Here is a 23,104-nt window from a genome sequence, read left to right as displayed (position 1 = left end):
GCGCACGCCTCATCCTGGTGCCTTTGCTGGACCCGCGCATGTGCAGTACGGGGAGCTATTCCGGAGGCGGCGTCTGGGCGCGGGAGGGATTATCTCCGTTTCCCGCTCCGAGCTCGCTACAGCTGAATCCCCAGGGGGCGGAGAAAGTTCAGCCAGAGCAGAAGGCGTCGGGCCTAGTCTGAGGCCTGCCCGGGGCTATCGGCACAGAGCGCTTAGCTGACGAGGCTGTAGCCTGGGTGGGCGCCCCCTCCCCATCCCCATCCTTAAGGGTCTACGAGCCCTAGAGCTGCAGGGCGCCTCCTCTGATCTTCCAGGACCAGCAGACCCTGCATGAGCACGGTGCTGAGCGACCCGTTTCTCCAAATGACTCCAGTGGGAGTTGAGTGTGATCAGCAGCTGGCAAAGGCTGCTCCTAATTATTTTACTGTTGTCAATTTAAAGTAGACTTCCCAGGGTAGATATTGAACTGCGAGCAAGGCGTGCACCGTACACGAGAAGTAGACTACAGTATTTCATCTCAATTTTAAAAGACCTGAATAATAATAATTTCCCAGTCGTTTTTCAGTTCTAGAGTAATTCTTTCCTAACTCTTATGCTGAAAACGAAACCAGTCTGCAGCCTGATCTTGCTGTAACTGAAGTACATTTAATGTAAGCAAAATTTGCCAACCCCTCCTCAACCTATCGACATCAAGGGGTTGTTACGTTATGCTAGTGGTAGTGGTAGATGCTTCCGTACACAGTAACAGCTTCTTTAGAAGTTTATTTTACATTGATAGTGCAATGCCACTATATTGCTTCTATAAAATCAATGCACCTTTCCAAGTAATACATTTCAACTGTCAGACTAGGTCAGCTGCTACTTAATTATAATGTTGTTTGTATTATTATTGATGTAGAAATAATTTGTTTTTTAAAAAATATACCAAAAAAACCTCTACTGAGACTGTGCTTCCACCAGTTTGTTTACAATTTGAGCCCCCAGGTAACCTGGGAAAAATCCTATTACCAGGTAGCCAACAGTAACACAAGATTTCTCAAATATCCAAGAACAAATTTAATTCAGATCACAGCTAAATGTTACTCATTCAAGGTAGATCCTGAACAGAGAAATGTGTTGAATCTGAGATTGCTCTGATTTCAAAGCAGGGCAGCAATGGGGATTTGTGTCAATTTCAAATTGCATAGGTCCTGTGAATAAATGGTGCTGGTATTCAGAAGCTTTCAACTAAAATTGCAACTCAGTTAACAGAGTATTTCATCCAAAATCTAAGCACCAATGCATCCAGTTAAGCAGAACTAATAAAACTTTGAGTAATAGTGTCATCTGCTGACTCCCAGTAATATTACACAGGTGACAGATAAAGGATAAACAAACAAGATGATAAAAATCAGAAGAAAACTGAGGAAAAAGAATGAATGAGCAAGCAAGAAAAGAGAGCCAGCCTCAAGACCATCATAGTTTGGTAAACTTGATTTTAAAGTTGAATCAGGATCAAATGTGAACTATTTTACAAAATGTTAGACCAGTAGATTTATTTATTTTTTAATTTCAGAGGAATCTTTAAAAAAAAAAAAAACTTTCCCCTGCAGTGTTGGAAACCCAGAGTGAGCTGGTACCTGAATGCCAAAAAATGAAACTGACTATAAACAAAAGTTGTAAATGGCTAAATTCTTAATTGTCCAAGTTGAGGGAAGTGCAAAAGTAAAGAACATAGGCTGTGAAAAGAAAACATTTTTACAGTTCTTTCAGTTTTAGCAATCTAGGAGTTACTAATAACATAGGAAGGAGATTTGGTTTTGTATACATAATTTTTAAAGGAAATTTGTCAAAGAAGGCTTATATTTTGCTTACCTGAAGAAAATTCTATTTGATAACTGATAGCAAAATGGATTGAGTTGTTTTCTTGTCTTTTTTTGTGATGGGATAGGAAAGGGAGAAGCATTATTATGCCTGGGACTAGAACTTTACATACAACACCAATATTTTCAGTACTCTTTCACCTACTAAAAAAAAGTCCATTTTAAAATAAATTAATAAGCAAAGGGAAATGGGGAGAAATTGTATTCTAAGGATAAGCCTAAAAGAAAGTACTTTATTGTTTATCTTGCCTTGTTCTCTTCAAAATGTTATTTTCAAAGATGTTACATGGTCTCTTTTATTGAAAATAGATCTGGCAGCAGAAGGAAACATGAGCAAGACATGAAAGGCACAGGCTGTCGGGGGGAAGAGGATTGGGGAGAATGAGATTTGTACAATGCCTAGCACAGAGGAGCCCTGGTCTATGTTTGTGGCCCTTACGTTTTATCATAGAATCATAGGACTGGAAGGGACCTCAAGATTTATCTAATCCAGTCCCCTGCACTTATGGCAGGACCAAGTATTATCTAGACCAGCGGTTCTCAACTGAGGGTCTGCGAGCCCTTTCGGGGGGCTGTGTATCCCTGCAGCTGAAACCCAGTGCCCCAAGTCCCAGTGCTGAAACTGGCGTCGTGCTTCCCCCCCCAAGCCGGAAATGGCACGGAACTGAAGCCGGCAAACCTCCCTCCCCGACCCAAGCCAGGACCCCCAGCTTCCCCCCCCCACCCGAAGCTGGAAGCCACACTGGGAGCCCCTCCCAGCCTGTACACAGCCCCTAGCTACCGCCTGCCTGCACCCTGAGCTACCTCCTGCCCACACATAGCTCTTAGCTACCCCCATCCTGCACCCTGAGCTACCCCCTGCACGCACACAGCCCTTAGCTATCTCCTGCCTGCACCCTGAGCTACTCCTCTCACTTCACACAGCCCCTAGCTACCCCACTACACCCTGAGCAGTTTTCAATTTTTTTTACTGACTCCCCCCTTTGAGTTATATTTTTTTATTGCGTCCCTCCACAGCCCAGACAGGTTGGGTGGCCTCCTGAGTGAGTCAGGGGGTGGAGGTAGTGCATCCTCCCTGGACCCCACTATGCTGAGCTGGCTTGAGCCCTGCCAGCTCTTGCCCCCCAAAGTAGAAGTAAAACTATGCCTATGCCCAAGGGTTCCCCCCCCCCCAGAGCCCTGAGTTCCCTCCCCTCCTTTCCCGCTGGGCCCTGGCATTTTTATAGCATGTTGAGGGGGGCTTCAGCAAGAAAAAGGTTGAGAACCCTGATCTAGACCATCCCTAACAGATGTTTGTCTAACATGTTCTTAAAAATCTCCAATGATGGCAATTCCAGAACCTCCCAGGGCAATTTATTCCAGTGCTTAACCACCCCGACAGGAAGTTTTTCTTAACATCCAACCTAAGCCGCCTTTTCTGCAATTTAAGCCCAATTCTTCTTGTCCTATTCTCAGGGGTTAAGGAGAATAATTTTTCTTCCATCTCCTAGTAACAACCTTTTATGTATTTGAAAACTATTATCATGTCCCCTCTGAGTTTTCTCTTTTCCAGATTAAACAAATCCATTTTTTTTTCAATCTTCCTGCATAGGTCATGTTTTCTAGACCTGTAATAATTTTTGTTGCTCTTCTCTGGACTTTCTGCAATTTGTTCACATTTTACCTGAAATGTGGTGCCCAAAACTGGACAAAAATTCTTCAGTTGAGGCCTAATCAGCACAGAGTAGAGTGGAAGAATTACTTCTCATTTCTTGATTACAACACTCCTGCTAATACATCCCAGAATTATGTTTTCTTTTTTTGCAACAGTGTTACACTGTTTACTCATATTTAGCTTGTGATCCACTATGACCCCCAGATCCCTTTCCACAGTACTTCTTCCTAGGCAGTCATTTTCCATTTTGTATGTGTGCAACTGATTGTTCCTTCCTAAGTGGAGTACTTTTGCATTTGTCCTCATTGAATTTCATCCTATTTATTTCAGACCATTTCTCCAGTTTGTCTAGATCATTTTGAATTTTAATCCTATCCTCCAAAGCACTTGCAACCCCTCCCAACTTCGTATAGTCCGCAAACTTTATAAGTGTACTCTCTATGCCAGAGATCGGCAACCTTTCAGAAGTGGTGTGCCACGTCTTCATTTATTCACTCTAATTTAAGGTTTTGCGTGCCAGTAATACATTTTAATGTTTTTAGAAGGTCTCTTTCTATAAGTCTATAATATATAACTAAACTATTGTTGTATGTAAAGTAAATAAGGTTTTAAAAATGTTTAAGAAGCTTCATTTAAAATTAAACTAAAATGCAGATTCCCCTGGACTGGTGGGCAGGACCTGGGGCACTGCGAGTGCCACTAAAAACCAGCTCGCGTGCCGCCTTCGGCACCCGTGCCATAGGTTGCCTACCCCTGCTCTATGCCATTATCTAAATCATTGATGAAGATATTGAACAGAACCAAATCCAGAACTGATTCCTGCGGGATCCCACTCGTTATGCCCTTCCAGCATGACTGTGAACCACTAATAGCTACTCGCTGGAAATGATTTTCCAACCAATTATGCACCCACCTTCTAGAAAGCCTCTCCCTTAGTAGCTTTCTCCAACTTCTGAAATAAAAAAAAGTCTCCAATATATTCCAGTAACTTTTAGATAATCTGTGCTCTGCTGTATTATTTTCCAAACAGATGTCTGGGTAGTTGAATAATATGTATAATAATAATTAATACCTTCTTAGGTCACTTTTTCAGTACAGTAGAATCAGTTATGGAATTCCAATTTGTGGTGGGAGAAAAGGATGGGGGGAGGTGGGGAAGCCTATCTCTTTCCATTTTTTCAGGGGACCTAGAATGAGAGGAAGACTGTGCTATAAGAAACGTCCATCTTTCCTCTTTGAGGAAATGGGATTGGAAACTAGGCATGGGATATTTCTTTGCTTCATCAGGGAGGAAGAGGGGAGGAAGAAGAAGAGGGGATGGGATTTCATGAAAGAGGCCATTGTCTCTCAGGAAGGAGAGTGTGCATGGTGGGAGGGGTCTCTCACAGTGAGGATTGGGGTTTGCTTGAGAAATGGGAAATACAGCATGCATGCTCAGGACAGAAGTCTTCGGGAAGCAGGTATGGGAGGAGATGAAAATGAATAGAGGATGAGTGTCTGTTTTAGAGAAACATCAAGAGTTAGAAGGGATGTAGCTGTGGGGGAGAACAGCCTTCCCATCACAATTGTAAAAAGAACAGGAGTACTTGTGGCACCTTAAAGACTAACAAATTTATTTTAGCATGAGCTTTCGTGAGCTGCAGCTCACTTCTTCGGATGCATAGAATGGAACACACAGACAGGAGATATTTATACATACAGAGAACATGAAAAGGTGGAAGTATGCATACCAACAGGCAGAGTCTAATCAATTGAGATGAGCTATCATCAGCAGGAGGAAAAAAAACTTTTTGAAGTGATAATAAAGATGGCCCATAGAAGGTGTGAGGAGAACTTAACATAGGGAAATAGATTCAATTAGTGTAATGACCCAACCATTCCCAGTCTCTGTTTAGGCCACAGTTAATTGTATCTAGTTTGCATATTAATTCGAGTTCAGCAGTTTCTCTTTGGAGTCTGTTTTTGAAGTGTTAATGTTGTATGGTGTGCGGTTGCTGGTGAGTATTTGCTTCAGGTTGGGAGGCTACCAGCAACCGCACACCATACAACATTAACACTAACCCAGGAACCTATCCTTGCAACAAAGCCCGATGCCAGCTCTGTCCACATATCCATTCAAGTGACACCATCATAGGACCTAATCACATCAGACACACCATCAGGGGCTCGTACACCTGCACATCTACCAACGTGATATATGCCATCACGTGCCAGCAATGCCCTTCTGCCATGTACATTGGCCAAACCGGACAGTCTCTACGCAAAAGAATAAATGGACACAAATCTGACATCAGGAATCATAACATTCAAAAACCAGTGGGAGAACACTTCAACCTCTCTAACCACTCAGTGACAGACTTGAAGGTGGCAATTTTGCAACAAAAAAACTTCAAAAACAGACTCCAAAGAGAAACTGCTGAACTCGAATTAATATGCAAACTAGATACAATTAACTGTGGCCTAAACAGAGACTGGGAATGGTTGGGTCATTACACTAATTGAATCTATTTCCCTATGTTAAGTTCTCCTCACACCTTCTATGGGCCATCTTTATTATCACTTCAAAAAGTTTTTTTTCCTCCTGCTGATGATAGCTCATCTCAATTGATTAGACTCTTCCTGTTGGTATGCATACTTCCACCTTTTCATGTTCTCTGTATGTATAAATATCTCCTGTCTGTGTGTTCCATTCTATGCATCCGAAGAAGTGAGCTGCAGCTCACGAAAGCTCATGCTAAAATAAATTTGTTAGTCTTTAAGGTGCCACAAGTACTCCTGTTCTTTTTGCAGATACAGACTAACACGGCTGCTACTCTGAAACCCATCACAATTGTATTATCTTGGTGTGGGAGAGTTGTCCACCATTAATCTCCCGCAAATATGTTTGATAGCAAAACAATCAGTGTATATTATTTTAAAACAACACAATTCCACATACTGACCACATTAAATGTGACCTGTAAAAGAAAACAAACCTTGTTTTAGTGCCCTTTGTGTTTGTTTATGGTATATAAAGAGGTTTTGAAACAGTTGTTTTTTTCTGCTAGCTTTTTCTTAGAAATTTCAGGAATGGCAAATCTCTCCTGTTTTCATTTGAGGACTTCTGGATAACTGAGGGGATTGGGGTCTTTCTCCATCTTTAGCTGAAGATGCAGACATGCTGAATGTTCAACAAAGAGTTTTTCTTCAAAGTATTTGTTAAATAGTTTACAAAATAATTAATGAGCAAAGTTTTAAATGGTCTGATTACATATCATGTCCTACCGCAATCAGACTTCACTTGCCTGGCCTCTCTAACATAATATAAATGTTAGCTCTCCTCTTATCCATGGGGTCTTCTGAGAAAAACAGGGTTTCTCTGGAGGGAGCAGGAGCGCTCTTAGACCTCAATTGGAAATGAGGTGAATCTTTCACAAAGCTTTTCTCCCAGGTGTTTGTCAGAAGTTTGAGTGAACTAGGTTTTAACAAAACAATCACAAGGTTTTAAAGTGTGATTCTACTCTGCAAAGTTAATTTGTGGGAGGACGTTGTGGAGTTCTGGGTTTATTTTTTCAGGATGACTCCAGATCCAATCCGTTCAGTTTACAAGATGGTTTTTCTAACTGCCATCTCTACAAACTCACTGAGTCTGGGCTCTAAAAGTTAACCTGGAGCCTCTCTGGCTCACACATCAGTAAGGAAGGGCTGGAGCAAGATTCAGAAGGGACTACAGAAGAATACCCCGCGGGGTTAATGCTAACGAACTGCGGATGGCTCTGGTCACTGACCCATGCATCGGGCTTGGCACTGCTAGGTCCCCCTTTAACACAGCATGACAAACCACGCCCAGAGACACAAGGAGAAGCCTCGGGGGGGCGAGTGAATAGTAGCCAGCGAGCGGGGATGGGGGCAGATTGCCCAGCCTCACTTACTGAGGCGGCGGACAGGGGCAGAGGGGCCCACGTTGGAGGTTGAGCTGCAGCAGCAGCAGCATCCCGGAGGCAGGCGGTGACCGCACCTCACCACGCCCGCTGGCGCTGAAGGCGGAGGCCGTGGCTGGCTCCGCCCGCCTCCCTGGCTTGGGGGCGGGCTGACGCGGTCGCGGGGAGGCTGGGCGGGCGGCGCTCGGAGGGGACATGGCGGCGGCGGCGCGCCGAGGGAGAGCGGGAGATCCTCGCGCCGGCTTCAGGCGGGACGCGGGGGAGCCGGGGCCCGCGGTGCCGCAGGGGCTGATCAGAGCGGCCAGGAAGAACGGCCAGTTAAACCTGGCAGGCCGCGACCTGAGTGAGGGTGAGAGCGAGAGCCTGGGACCCCTGCCCCGACCCGGTGTGAGGGGCTCCCCGGCAGGTGTGAGGGGCCCGGGCTCGCCCGAAGGCAGGAATGAGACCGGCGCATCCCTCCCCCCTTGTGCGCCGAGGCCAGGCCCTGCCCTTCCCCCAGGGGCAGACATGCTGCCACCCCACCGCCCAGGGAAAGGGCACAAGGCGAGTGCTTCACATTAGGGCCCTGCGGGTAAGGGGGGTGCCAGGCTGGCCCCCTTGCGGGATCTGAATAACCCGGGGACTCAGGGAGGACACTGTCAATGCAGCGCTTTGAAGATGTGATGCTGCATGTTTGTTTTATCGGCCAGTGTGTGGGCCTGGGCTTGTATGTTAAATAGGGCTTCCCTTGTTGTTAAGGCTGGTAGATCCGAACTGGTGGGCGACTTTTGCAGAAAGGCTTCTGAAAACTGTCAGAGGGGTAGCCGTGGTAGTCTGGATCTGTAAAAGCAGCAAAGAGTCCTGTGGCACCTTATAGACTAACAGAAGTTTTGGAGCATGAGCTTTCATGGGTGAATACCCACTTCGTCAGATGCATGTAGTCCATCAAGAGCTACATGCATCTGACGAAGGGGGTATTCACCCATGAAAGCTCATGCTCCAAAACTTCTGTTAGTCTATAAGGTGCCACAAGACTCTTTGCTGCTTTTTCTGATAGCTAGGATCCCAACCACATAGGGCTTGGGAATGCCATTGGCAGGTAGGTCCTAGGTGTAATGTGCTCTCTTTGTGTAAGGCTAACCCTGGCAATAAGCGAGCTGATGGATTCTGCTCTAGCTGAAGCTTCTGGACAGTCCTGAGGGAAAGCACATTATAATACTCAACTCAGCTCTTGATGTTACAAAGGCATAGGTCCAAAGCCAAAAGAAAAGGATGTGGCTGTTGCAACCAAGCACAGATTATTAAAAAAGGTCCTTTAGACCAGTGGTCTCCAAACTTTTTTGATCTCGCACCCTTATCAGTAAAAAGTTTTTGAGCATGCACCCCCTGCTGCGCCGCAGGGCCGGCTCTACCATTTTTGCTGCCACAAGCAAGCAAAAAAAAAAAAAAAAGTGCTTGGACTGTTGAAGTGGTGCTGTTCCAGCGGCGCGCCTCCTGCTGTGCACCCCGAAAGATCCTCTTGCGCACCCCACTTTGGAGACCACTGCTTTAGACAAGCAGTGGCACCTGGCTGTTCAGGAGTAGCTGGGGATTCTGTAGATTCCCAGAATTGTAAATGCCTTTTTCAAGCCCTTTCAGTTATGAGGATCTGACACCATCCTCCTCACGCTCTCCATGATGCTCAGCCAATTCATCTGGTTTAACTACAATTTATGATTACATAAGTACTTTGGTTAAGAATGAGAGCTGATCAGAAAATAGGGGGGAAATACTAGTGAAAGTAGTCACTTTTTTTGTCCATTTCATTTGGACAAATGTTCCAACCAGCTCTATGAAGAATAAAGTTATTAAACATTTTTGGATAACCACAGTGACAGTAAAAGTTTAAGGTTAAATATTGGAGACATTTATTTTACAAATATGCCACTTTTGTATGTGTGTAGTACCTGCGAATGTGTGGCGAATAAATTTGGATATTCCGGAGGAAGCCCATCAAAATCTGTCTTTTGGTGCTACTGATCGTTGGTGGGAGCAAACAGATCTGACCAAACTCATCTTAGCCTCAAACAAACTGCAGTGTCTTTCTGAGGATGTCAGACTTTTGCCTGCTCTCACTGTACTGGATGTAAGTAAAGAACACCTGTTATCAGATTGTGCTTGCATTCTGGAAGGGTGGGGGAAGGACTAGATTTCCTCACAGAGGTCTCAAGTTCCCCTCTCTTGTATTAAATGCTAGATGTATTAAAGTGGTATTGATGTGTTCGTAGGGAAATATAGGAATTGTTATATCAGATTAATGGTGCATCTAATCTAGTATCGTGTTTTTGACAGTGGCCAGAACCAAACTTTTCACAGGAAGGTCCCGGATACTCCATAATGGACAATTATTATAATAACTTGCCTGTGAGGACCAAAGTCCAGTCCTCCTCCACAGAGATTTGCCTAGATGGTGTCTTTGAGGAGAAAAGGCACCTGGGGGATCTTCAGGACCCAAAACAGAATTTTGAGTCTACACTCCTTCCCCACAAACTCTCTAGGTATTTATTTAGCCACTATCACAGTTGTATCTCAGTACCTCAGGTTTCTAGTATATTAGTAATCACAAGAGCACTGCAATAGCACTGTAATATCTTGTGTTCTGGCACCTGGAGTGCTGCAGAGGCAATGTGCTCAGATCCTGTCGGTATGAAAGCATGCTCTGATGCCCTCAACAAGCTAAAACAGTGGTACTGGTTGGTTTTGGGGAGAGTTGTTTCTTCTTTCCTGGAGGGAAGGTTGCCCTGGCAATGCCCTTTTCTGGATGGTAGCTGGCGAATAAGGGCATTTAGATAGGGTTCTTGGAGGATCCCTGAAGGAGTGAAAAATTAAGGAATAGATATATTCAGAATTTGGAGTCAAGTATCGAGGGGTAGCCGTCGTAGTCTGTATCCACAAAAACAACAAGGAGTCTAGTGGCACCTTAAAGACTAACAGATTTATTTGGGCGTAAGCTTTCGTGGGTAAAAAACCTCACTTCTTCAGATGCGTGGAGTGAAAGTTACAGATGCAGGCATTATATAATGACACATGAAGAGAAGGGAGTACCTCACAATATTCACAGTGGCACATGAAGAGAAGGGACTACCTCACCAGTGTTCTCCACTTGTGAGGTACTCCTGTCCGCCAGTGGGAGGGAGGGCCTCCCCTGCACCCCACTGGAAGGAGGCTGTTTTTTTCACTCTCCCCCAACCTTTTTGGTTTATCTCTCACCTCTGCTTCTCACAGCTTTTCCTGTCAACTGAGTGAAGCTTTTGTCAGACAGGTAACGCTGTAGTGTTCTATTAGTAATGAAATTATCCTGACAATTGGCACTTGTCAAAGCCTTTGTACAAAATTTTCTTTTGTATGCACGTAGCATATTTTGTTTCTTGGCTATATTAAAAAAAAGGGTATTGACAAGCAGTTACAGTTCTAAAACCTTTTTGTTTCTAGGTACACGATAATCAGCTGACATCTATTCCTTCTGCTATAGGATTTTTGGAAAATCTTCAAAAGCTCAATGTCAGGTAAATATGTTTTACAAATCTGAATACAGTAAATATGATATGTGTCGAGTGGTTGAGAAAATTAAAATCTTCTAAAATTGTCTCCCTGTAATTTAAGATAGGCTCTCTAAACCAGCACTGTGTTCAGTGTTATTAAATATATTTGTAGCAGTGAGGGAAGAACTTTGTGAGTGTAGTCAGGCTTTCAATTTGATATTTTAGTGTAAAATTCATAAAATGACAAAGTCCCATTTTGGTCCTTGATTGTGCAAAGAGAATCATGCAGATAAACTGTTATGCCTAGGCAGACAAATTGCACAGGTATTGGGATCTGCCTTCATGGTTCTACTTGCAGGATTGAGGCCTTGATTTGTCACCTTTTTAAACTGTTATTGGTCAATGATTGTGTTCATTGGTTTTTCTATACCCAGTTCTCCTGGCTAATTTTCAGAGCTTTTAGCCCAGTAACATTAATCCTTACTTGTGTAGTGTACATCTCAGACTTAAGACCCTGGATCTCTCAGGTTTCAGTTCTTAGAAGTATTGTGACTAAGTCATATTTTTATCTGGAAGGTGATCCCCACTGCTGACGCTTGACACATGTAAGGATGCTTGGAGAAAACAGCGATCTGAGCATGCTCACATGAGTCATGTAAAATTGTTGTGAAAATTTACCAGCTCAGATACAGAATCTACTCATTTGATTGATAATAGAAAAACGTAATGACATTCCATTTGCCTGTTGAGATCGGTGGGTGGGGGTCCCCCCGCCCCCTCTCCCCAATATCTTCTGGGACTAGTTAGTGAATAGAATTCTGCCAAGGCAACCCTAAAAACAAACGGACAGAACTTCTTTCATGAAGAAGGCCAACATTATTTGTATTTAAACACACTCAGTGAAAGAGTGGGAGTCTGAGTCTTGGAGATGTCACTGCTCACAGAAAACATATGTTGTCTCTACATTTAAATATTTTTGATGTCATAAAACTTCAGTTTGATTTCCTGATAAATGTACACTATATGTTGTTACTCCTGTCACGTGACAAATAAGGATGTTGAAGATTCTGGGCACTAAGGATGGAATTTTTCAAAAGTTCAAAGGGAGCTACACACCAAATTCTCTTAACTCATTAAAAGCCAACGAGAGTTGGGGATTAAATTCCTTCATTACTTCTGAAAGTCTTGGCCTAAGTTACTATATATAGCAAGGTGCATTGCTTTCTGGTGATTAGGCGCTTGATCTGAAGCACACTGAAGTGAACTGAAGTTTGTCCATTGACTTAAGTGAGCTTTGGCTCAGATCCTGGACTTGCAAGGCACCTCCACAAGCCTTTATGCTCTTTTTTTTGTCTCTGTATTAACAGAATTTGTTTTTGTACTTCATGAACATATTTAAAACACTGAAAACCTCAATATTTGGGTTTTGGTATGATCAGGGAAGGCCTTCCCTCAGTCTTGTGGTAGTTTTTAGGTTTTCATCTATTAATTCTTCAAAGGGGCATGTGCGCTCAGTCTAACAGCTTCAGTTTAAAAGATAAAAAGTACTCTTCATATGGAATGTGTTTGACAATGAAACTTTAAAAGCTTATTTGTGTTGAAAAGTGGTTCTTACCATATGAACCTTCAGATTTGTGGACTGAAAAATATAGGTACAATTTTCTTTAAGATGCTGTCTGGTAGAATAGCAACTTGGCAAGATTCAGCTGAAGTGTAACTTCAGATGGTGGTTTAAAGTCGTCTTGAGCAAATAAACATAGGGGAGGACAACCTAGAAAACTAACCATTCAAAATCTGCTTAATATTTATATCCATTTACATTTGCACTACTACCTTAACCCTGTCTTGCACAATGCTGTGTGAAACAGAAATATTTCACAAACAGTTGAGTTTAGAACAGGTTCATACTGATGTATCCCTTCACATTTATTATTTTATTACTAGTCACAACAAGCTGAAAAATATTCCAGAAGAGCTGACACAGTTGAGACACTTGAAGAGCCTGCTTCTCCAACACAATGAGTTGAGTCATTTGCCAGATGGGTTTGGACAGCTTATCAGTTTAGAAGAGTTAGTAAGTTGCATCTTTTTCTAATGGATTTTGCTATTGGCAGTTCAAAAAGCCTGTCTTTGACAGGGCTACCACCTACACCCACTTCATAAGTGTTTTAAAATATTCTAATGATTGCTGGGTACCATTGGATGTGACACTATGTCTGATTGAAACCATGTTCTTTAGTTTGCCAAATATTAGAACTTTTTGCAGCATCACACTTAGCTAAAGACAATAGATGGAAAGTTTATTATCTTGAAGTTAATATTAAACCCTTTCCAAAGTCTTTCAGATGTGTAGCAAAAAAATCAAAGGGACCTGGGCTCCTAAGTCACTGACGCACTTGTGAATATCCCACCTCTGGTTGTCATCATGGACAGTTCAATGAAATAATCTATCAATACATAGCAGTGGTTAAAGAAAAGCCAACAAAATGTAAGAATGTTTGAAGCATGGGATAGAAAAACTACTATAGTTGACACTACTCTCACCACTGCTGGAGAACCATGTCTTCTGCTCTTGTCCCTAGACGAGGGAAACTCCCAAACATGCTACCTAACTACATTTGATGTTCTCTCTCAGTGATTAACTTTGCACATGGGCTGTTTCTAAACACTCTTCAAAGCCATTTTGTCTACAATGTCTCAATTATTTTTTTTCCCCACCCAGGATCTTTCCAACAACCAACTTGCAACCATTCCATCCAGTTTTGCTTCCCTAACCAGTTTGGTGTGGCTCAATTTGGCCCATAACCAACTGAAGAACCTGCCGGCAGAGATCAGCGCAATGAAAAGTAAACGAGTTTCCCACAGCATTTTAAATGTCTTACAATAAGTCTATAGTCTTTTATCTTGAAAAATGTTGCTTGCATTTTTATTGCAGCTGAATAAATAGGTATAATGTGAGATATTGTAAATGGTTGAAATAAGTCATAGCTCGTGGGTTCTCCTGGATATCAAACTTCAGGTTTCCGATAGCTGTCATTTCTTGATAGAATGTGAGGAGCAATCAAAGAAGAGCAAAGATAAACCTTGTTCTGCTTAGAGGCTAGTGTTCTGGTTAAGATTATATAATAGATGAGCCTTTTCCTTATGGCATATGCTGTATGGAAAACCAAGCGCATAAAGGAGGTGATGGAATTAGAGCTGGTGAAAGTATAAATGGAATATTTGTAAAAGTTCAGTCTTAATCTTTGAATCACCTTAAATCATCAGGCTTAATAGCCATTTAAGCTAAATATGGGCCGTAATTGCTGTAGCAGATAAAGAGGAACAGATTTTGTACTGATGGTAGACTGTTAGGCTCAGTCTACATTGGAGGGAATCGATCTTAGTTACGCAACTTCAGCTACGTGAATACCGTAGCTGAAGTCAACGTACTTAGATTGACTTACCATGGTGTCTTCACCATGGTGAGTCGACTGCTGCCGCTCCCCCGTCGACTCTGCCTTCACCTCTTGCCGAGCTGGAGTGCAGGAGTTGACTGGAGAGGCCTAGACTAGACGCAATAAATTGATTCCCGCTGGATCGATTGCTGCCCGCCGATCCAGCCGGTAGTGAAGACATACCCTAAGTTTCTAAACTGACATAGTTGAAGTGTGTGTAGACCAGCTTGTGATCCCTCCATACCACCCCCAAACAAAGCCTGCTATGTGGCCAACCCTCTGCATTGTCATTGAATACTTAATATTTAATGTGCATAGAGTACTCTGAAAATCTTTGAAGTCTGTTTATAATTAGACAAACAGAAAGCTTTTGCAAACACTGAAGGTGTAGGTATTTCTGAAATTGACAGCTGCCACACAAAGCTTATTTTAGAAAAGCATATTTCTGTGTGCTATCTGCGTCTCTAGTAGATGTTTTAGAATTTTTGATATTTCAGTTTTTCACCACTGAAATTATTTCTCTAGGCTTAAAACAACTGGATTGTACTAAAAACCAGTTGGAAACCATACCTTCTGAATTGGCCACCATGGCATCTTTAGAACAGCTTTATCTAAGAAAAAATAAATTACAGTATTTACCAGAATTTCCATCATGCAAGTTACTGAAGGTAAGTTTTGTTACAGCTTTTGTAATCTAAATGTGTTCGGAGTAAATTTTTTTCTTAACCGTGCTTTGCCGTTGTGAACATGTAAATTATCACAAATTACTTTAAACATTAATCTTAAACTATAATGCTAGGCACAGAATTGTTATCAGTGTGCACAGTAATAACAGTTTCAAGTAACAGTTAAACTGGAAGACAAATCTACAACTATCTTTAAATTTGGGAAAATAAAAATGTGGATTAAAGGGAATGACTGAAAAAACTGAATGTAATAATATACAGTAGATATATAATTTATACTAGTCTCTAGAAATGCTTCTTTGTTCCAAGCATTTTGTAAAATAATGGGATGTCCATCTGATCTGTACCTAACAGGAAGATGGACCTGTCTTGAGTAAGAATATTCTGAAAGCTTATATGAGAAGCACATCTCTCCATGTATAGACTGAAAATTCTATTCACATTTGTTTTGTGATTTGAGAACTGCATCTTGAGTGCAGAAGGCAAAACCTAAAATAATTCCCATTGACATCTGCAAGGCCTGCTTTTGTTGCAGTTTGTGAGTCATATAGATATACACAGTCGTATAGTGTAAACTTATAGCAAAACCTACCTGGATCAATGTGCTGTGATGTCTGAAGATCCAGATTTACTGGAAAGGAAGTTATTCCTAGCTTTTTGTTGCAAGGAAGATATATAGTCTTTCTATACATACAAACCCTATACCCAATGTTCGTTTGTGACCAGAATTCTTAATACTTGATGATGCAGGATCTTGCATATTAGCTGAGTGACAGACTACAGAATGCTTATTGTTTTGTCTTCTGTATGTAAGTGGGGAGCATACAAGGGAACCTACCCTTTCTTTTCTACATACTTCTCTTCCTCCCATGCTTTGAGACATGTATGCTTTGAGAGCATATCTGCTTTATTTACAGTTAGCCCCATAACTTTTTAATATTAATCATCAGTTAGTATAAGTGTCTTTGGTGGGGGACAGTAGTTTTTTATAATATGAGAAAAATATACGAAAGGGCTATGAAGGAAATGGAAAGAAATTCTCCTCTTTAGTAATTAGGCCATGTTCTATTTTTATTGTAAATGAATTATCTGTGGTATCGATAACAATGATAGTGTTGTTACTTTTCAATAACAAACCCTTCAGAAATGGGATAAGCAACAGAGCTTTAAGGACAAAAAAGATTTAAGGCTAACATTTTCAAATGTGGGTTTCTGCAGTTAGGTTTTTAAGGCCAAGATTTTCAGAAGTGACTTGTAATTATGAACATTACCCCCTTCACTTTGTCAGGTTGGACACCCTAAAATGGAGGTGCAGTGTCAGAATTGAGATGAGTAAATTGCATTTTGCCACAGAAATATAATTTTGATGCTCTCTGCTTCAATAGGAGTTACATGTTGGTGAAAATCAGATTGAAGTGTTAAGTGCAGAGCATCTTAAGCATCTGAATTCTCTCTGCGTGTTAGAGCTTAGAGATAACAAGCTAAAATCACTGCCTGATGAAATTACTCTGCTTCAGGGGTTGGAGCGACTTGACTTAACCAACAATGATATCAGTAGGTAAGATTAAAAACCACATGAATCTGTGGTGAGGCATAACTAATTAAATCAATCTTCATTGTTTGAAGCAGTGAATTATTATTCTAATAATTCTGTAGTTATAAACTTACATTGTGCTTCAGTATTTTTGTAAAACAACTAAATTATTTGGTTATAAAATAAAATTGAACCCTGAGGTGGTTCTTCTAGTTCACTTTACCTTTTGTGGTCTTGATTCCACTACATCTTCTTTCTTACATGTGATAGCCTTGTGTATCTAAGATTCAGAATAGTAGGTGATCTGACTGACTGGTGCTAATCATATTCTAGTTTTGTTGAAGTCACTCTCTGAAATGAGCTACTTCTATTTGCAGCTTGCCTTGTGCTCTGGGGAATCTTCCTCAGTTGAAACTCCTAGCATTAGAGGGAAATCCTTTGAGAACTATTCGAAGAGACATGTTACAGGTAAGTACGCTTAGGAATCAAATATAGCTTGATATATCAAACTATGTTAAGGGAGTTTATTAAAATTACAAAGGCAAGCTCTCAAAAGTTAGGGAATGCCAGAATTAAGGTTGATTGTGTAACCTTAATTCATGTTGTCTCCTGCCATGTGTATGCATTGTGATAGTCTTTAGTTACATTTTTATATCCTGTCTTTTTCCACAGAACCTCTACCTTATTCAGTGCACATAATGGAAGATGATAAATTAATGAGCAGCTATTCAATAGTTTTTTCTCCTCGTTCTTCAGTGTGTGGCCTGCATACAATTCAAACCCTGTTCTGAATACAGAATTATTAATTTCCTTGTGGGCTTTTCTGTGGCACTGTGAAGGAATTGACTCCTTGTGGCCAGGTGCGGTGTAGCAGGCTCTCCTCTTTCTGGGTATACCCTGCAGATAACCGCTCCAGCCCTGTAATGGTCTGGCCCCTCTTGTGACTCAGCCCTCTGTCCAGGTCACATATTTGTCTGCCCTTTTTCGGATATATAAAGAGACCAGCAATAGACAGACCTATGGTCAGGCGAAGGCTCCAGAATTCACCTGGTCGGGGTCTCAGAGTCTTGACTTTTCTTTTACTTCAAGGTCTTCTCTTGTCCAAATTCCCCCATATGAAGAACAGGCAACTGCCCTCTCCTAGGGTTCCAATTCCAGGTGCAATAGTAGGCAGCTATATTATACACCCAAAATACTATGCTGCTGCTTCCCTGGATCACTTCCTACTAGTCCCCTCTTTCCCAATGCATAGTCACTAAAAAAACTGAAATCAACGGTAAAGTCTCAGACCTTCTGCATGTCCTTTCTCTTTGGGTTTGGCAAAGTCACCACAGCCAGAAAGCTCAGGCAGATGGCCCACCTGCAGTGCTTCTTCCCAGGAGCTGCATGTGAAGGTTACTTTATCTCCATTGTCTTTCCTTCCTACAGAGCTGGTCTGTTCTCCTTTTGAGCTCCTCCTCCAAGCCATACATGCTTTGCAGGAGTGGCGGGGTAGGGTTCCCCAGGCCCAGAGTTGGTTCTTAATTCCTCTTTCCTGGTACAGGGTTTGAATACCCTGTCACAGGGTCTAATCACTATAGTATCTGAGTGCTTCAGAATTTTTGTTTACAATACCCCTCTGAAGTGAGGGTATGGTATTATCCCCATTTTACAGATGGAGAACTGAGAAATTAAGGTCAGAAGTATCCGCTAATTTTGGCTGCCCAGTTTGAGACAGCTAGAACCTGATTTTTCAGAGCACTTAGCATTATATAGCACTCTGTGTGTTCCTCATTTACTGGTGCCTAATTTAAGATCCTGGGATCTGATTTACAGAAGCACTGAATCACACAAAACTGCAGCTGAAGTCAATGGGAATTGTGCTCTGAACATACAATCAATAACCACATATGAAAAGTTTGGTTTAAATGACTTTCCTAGCATCATATAGAAGCTCTGTGCCACAGGCAGGCATAGAATCCAGTTCCCCAGAACAGCATTCATCTGCTGTAACCACGAGACCATCCATTTTCTTTCTGCAACTGTCTGCCTTGTTCATTACACACCTTTCAGGGCACACATTTATATGGGGTGCGTCAGGTTACAGCTCCTCTCCTGACTCCTCCAAAACCTTTTACTGAGATTCTGGCTGTGCTTCTCCCCTCACCTCTTGATTTTTGCATACCCCATCTGTGGCTCCACAAAATTGCAGGACCACTTTGTCAACCTCCTGGTGTTGACCAGTATGGCCACCCATCATACCAGGAGGAGGAAGCTGGATGCGGGGGATGCTCTTTGACTGTGGAGCCTATTTCCATTCCCTTCTCCAATCATGCCTCTGAGCAGAGTCCATGGACTCCCTGGACTCCTTTGAGGAGCAGTGGGTGCTGTCAGGGGTTCGCTGCTCGGGGTCCCCCTCTGGATCTCTGATTTTTTTAATTTTTTTTTTTAACCTTTGGAAAAACAGGTCATTTGTTGTCCCCAGAAATCAATTGTGGCCTGGGCTTAGTGGTTCATCCTCCTTAATTGAGGGGGCTGGCCTTTAGTTATGAGTGGGCCTAAACCTTTATGCGTCAGTACTACAAGTAGTACTTCAGCTTCTGCAATACTTCCAGTTTCTGCAACAAATGGGGCATGGATCCTGTGGGAAAAATAGTACATGAGCATGGAACTAAAGACTGTATCATAGTGCAGTCATAAGGGGGGCAAATTAAGGTTTCATAGGCAACACTAATTCTGGCACTTCCTAACTTTTGGGTGCTTAACTTAGGAACCTTAATAATGTTCTTTTAATGTATTTTTATGTTATTTCCTATGTTTTCAATTTGCTTTTTAAAAAATCAGAAATTCCATCATTTGCTATTATACTGAAACCCACATGGTTCATCACCGGGGTTGGAACCATTAGGTTCTCCACACAGACCTCTGCCGCTTGAGCTAACAGAGTAACTGATAATAAGTAAGGTGTCCACCTGGAGTGCTGTCCTCAGAGAGGATGACAGTCCCACTTTGCCTGTGGGTTTGACATATATTAGCTCATAGCAGAGGAACGGTGAGACTCAGAAAACTTGGATTCTTCTCCAGGTTCTGGAGGGGAGTGTTCTCTAGTGGTTGGAGATCCTTCTGCCCTGTCTCTTCCAACCTGTCCCAGTCCTGTCTCTTCCCCATCTCTGGCTCCTTGTCCCAGCCCCATTCTTCTTCCCTACATAGTCTCAGTCTCCATTCCTCAAGCTTCTCAACTCAGTCTCTGTGCCTAGCCAGTCCTAGTCTCCCACTCCCAAGTTGCCTGTTTGAGTCCCAGTTCCCTCCCCCCCCCCCATTCCTAGTTTCTCTTGTTTCTACCCCAGCCCAACATCTTGTCCTCTGTCTTCTGGCCCAACCAGTTCCACCTGGCTCCTTGTTTGATCTGTCTCATCTGTTCCCAGTCTCTCACACTAGGTTCTTCATTCCATCTCAGTCTCCCACCCCAACCCTGCCTGGCTCCTTGTTTCAGTCTCCGATCTCTGTTTCCTTTTCCCGGTCTTTTTGCCCCGCCAATCCCAGTACTCTCCCCATAGCCCAGTTCCTTGCCAAATGTCTTAATTCCCCCCACTAATTTCTAATCCCAGTCTCCCTCCAGCTCCTCTGCAGATCTCAGTGATATACACTCCAGCATTCTGGTAAAAAAAATTTCCCCTCAGCGCCTTTCAGTCCAAGTCTCCTCCATCACCAGCTCCCAATCCCGGTCTCCTTGCTCAACCAGACCCAGCTTCCCTTCCCCCTTGGACTTTTAATCCCAGTCTCCATCCTCCCCCAACTCCGAGTCACAGTTTCTCTCTTCCCCTCCTATCCAGTCCCAATCTCACTAAGCTCCTTGTCCCATCCTTTCCCTGCTGCTAGTCCAGCTCTTGTCCCCTCTGCATTCCAGTTAGGTTCCCTTCTCCATGCTGCCTGGGTGTCAGCAGGGAGATCACTGAGAGCACTTCAAATACAAGCTACATTTCCTACCCTGCAGCAGCCAGCGGTGGCAATTACAGGAAAAATCTGGCTTCACCCCTGTATTCTGAGGCAGGCAGAAACATGCCCAGTCACTTTGTGGGGAAGAGCGTACAGAAAACTGAACTGATAATTCTGTGAGGAACTCTCTACTGAGCGTGTGTGAACTGAGATTTTTTTCAAGGGTTTATTACATTTAGCTGAATCTGGGTGGATGTTCACAGGAACAGCGAAAGGCCCACCCCCTGCCAAATTTCAAGTCTTTGCTCCAAAGCATGGAGGCATTAGAGCTTTTTAAAGAAAAGGTTACCATAATTTTTTAACATTGGCAAAACAATGTGGTTTTCTCTGACTTCATTCTTGGAAATGATTGTCATTTCCCCCAAAAAATTAGCCCGAGGCAGATACCAGACATGGAAATCTTCAGCCCAAATGGTTAAAGTTTTTTGCAAAGTTGATAATCAACTGAAAACATGATCTTGTAGTGGGAAGTGTCAGGCAACCGTAATAACATGCAGTGCTATGAGCTTTCCCTACAATACTGACACTTTTCATCCGTTGTTTCTAATAAAATTTCAGAAATACTGATTGACAGGTGCTTTTATCTTCATGTTTTTTCTCTGCATTTTTAGAAAGGCACCCAAGAACTCCTGAAGTATCTGAGAAGCAAAATCCAAGGTACAGTATTACTTTGCAACATGTTGAAAGGAGAGACTCTTATTTATTTATTTATTTAAACTGTTGTGGCTTTAAATGCATTAGAACTTAGAACAGTTGCCCTGGTTATCTTGTCCAGTTCTCCTAATATGATTAGCAGTGCTCTTTTTCCACAACTGATTTGATCTTGGAAGACATAGATGCTACATTTGAATCTAGCCTCTACCTCTCTGGATAGGAGAGTCAAAAAGCTATGTAATAGTATGAAAGACAGTGGATTAAAATTTCCAAAAGCACCTAAGTGAAAAATAAGAAAATAGATTGGGAGGGATGGGAACTGAGCCCTCTCTAGCCCTAGCCACCCCACTGCCAGTGCTTGTTTCTGCTCTTTTCGAGAGAGAAAATGTGCACCATGAACCTTTCTAACTTGTTTTTCAGGATCTTTCATTTAAATGTCTCTGTTATAAAGCTAATGGGAAAAAAATATGGTAGTATGCCTGAAAACAAATTAAATTATCTAGTTTTTTTATTTAAATGGTAAATAGGTGTGTGTGTGTATGTGTATGTGTGTGTATGTATGTGTGTGTATATATATATATATATATATATATATATATATAAAAATTACCTCATACACTTAGGAATTTAGAGAAATTTCTCCATTTAATATAGAAGGGGCCTATAGCCTGAGCATAGCTGTTTGAATACACATACTCAGGACCATTTTTCCTTCTAGTATAATATCTTTCACTGACTATGTATGGTTGATTTATTCCTTTTTATAATGTGTATCTCTTTGCACCAGAAGATGGCAGTATTAAACAATCAGTTTAGTGCCTTGCACAGGGTTGCATATGGCATTTGAAATGTCAGGTTCTTCGATATTGTCCTGAAAAATTAAATTCTAGCACTAACTGGGTAAAGTGCGTATGGATATAGGTAGTTTATCAGACTCAGTTTATATAGAGATGCTATGCTGTAGATGATAAAGTTAGTTATACTTACACTTATTGCAATATCTTTCTAGGTATTGCACCTGTTACTATGAGGTTTGAGAGCTAGATAAACTGAAGACTGCAGCAGTCCTGTTTCATAGAAGTTTGGCTTGAAAAATAATGCATGTTGTTATTTTTGACCCCTCTGTAGTAAAAGCATGTCTGGATGTATTAAAAGATAGGAAACAAAGGGTAGGTTTGAATGGTCAGCTTTCAGAATGGAGAGAGGTAAATAATGGTGTCCCCCAGGGATCTGTTCTGGGACCAATCTATTCAACATATTCATAAATGATCGGGAAAAAGGGGTAAACAGCGAGGTGGCAAAATTTGCAGATTATACAAAATTACTAAAGATAGTTAAGACCCAGGCAGACTGTGAAGAGCTACAAAAGGGTCTCTCAAAACTGTGTGACTGGGCAACAAAATGGCAGATGAAATACAAAGTAATACACACTGGAAAGCATAATCCCAACTATACATATAAAATGATGGGGTCTAAATTAGCTGTTACCACTTAAGAAAGAGATCTTGGAGTCATTGTGGATAGTTCTCTGAAAACATCCACTCAATGTGCAGCGGCATTCAAAAAAGCGAACAGAATGCTGGGGATAATTAAGAAAGGGATAAATAATAGGACAGAAAATATCATGTTGCCTCTGTATAAATCCATGGTTTGCCCACATCTTGAATACTGTGTGCAGACGTGGTTGCCCCATCCCAAAAAAGATACATTGGAATTGGAAAAGGTTCATGTCTGTTACAGCTGCCTCCCTGCTGCATTCCTTTTTTGTTTTCCTCTCTGTGTGTCCGCCCCTCCCGGCCATGGGCTAGCAAGAGTCATAGCCTGGCCCTGCTCATTGGAATGGCCTTTGCAGACTAACCGGAGCTATTGCTCTGCTTGGGCG

At 42.1% G+C, this 23,104-nt stretch overlaps 1 protein-coding gene across 1 annotated transcript in view; it reads left to right on the top strand.

Moving 5' to 3' along the window:
- The first annotated feature begins 7,463 nt into the window (after positions 1–7,463).
- LRRC40 (leucine rich repeat containing 40) overlaps positions 7,464–23,104 on the top strand; it is a 34,644-nt gene continuing 19,003 nt past the window's right edge. The window contains exons 1-9 of the mRNA XM_045028365.1: positions 7,464–7,785; positions 9,359–9,540; positions 10,887–10,960; positions 12,881–13,010; positions 13,659–13,782; positions 14,899–15,041; positions 16,445–16,617; positions 16,971–17,061; positions 21,180–21,225. Coding sequence (XP_044884300.1) covers positions 7,632–7,785; positions 9,359–9,540; positions 10,887–10,960; positions 12,881–13,010; positions 13,659–13,782; positions 14,899–15,041; positions 16,445–16,617; positions 16,971–17,061; positions 21,180–21,225 — 1,117 coding nt within the window. The 5' untranslated portion in view covers positions 7,464–7,631. The remainder of the gene's footprint in view (positions 7,786–9,358; positions 9,541–10,886; positions 10,961–12,880; positions 13,011–13,658; positions 13,783–14,898; positions 15,042–16,444; positions 16,618–16,970; positions 17,062–21,179; positions 21,226–23,104) is intronic.

The sequence above is a fragment of the Mauremys mutica genome, chromosome 8 (genome assembly GCF_020497125.1).
Source record: "Mauremys mutica isolate MM-2020 ecotype Southern chromosome 8, ASM2049712v1, whole genome shotgun sequence".
Lineage (NCBI taxonomy): Eukaryota > Metazoa > Chordata > Testudines > Geoemydidae > Mauremys > Mauremys mutica.
Note: the sequence above shows the minus strand (reverse complement) of the source record. Positions and strands in the feature narration are given on the sequence as shown.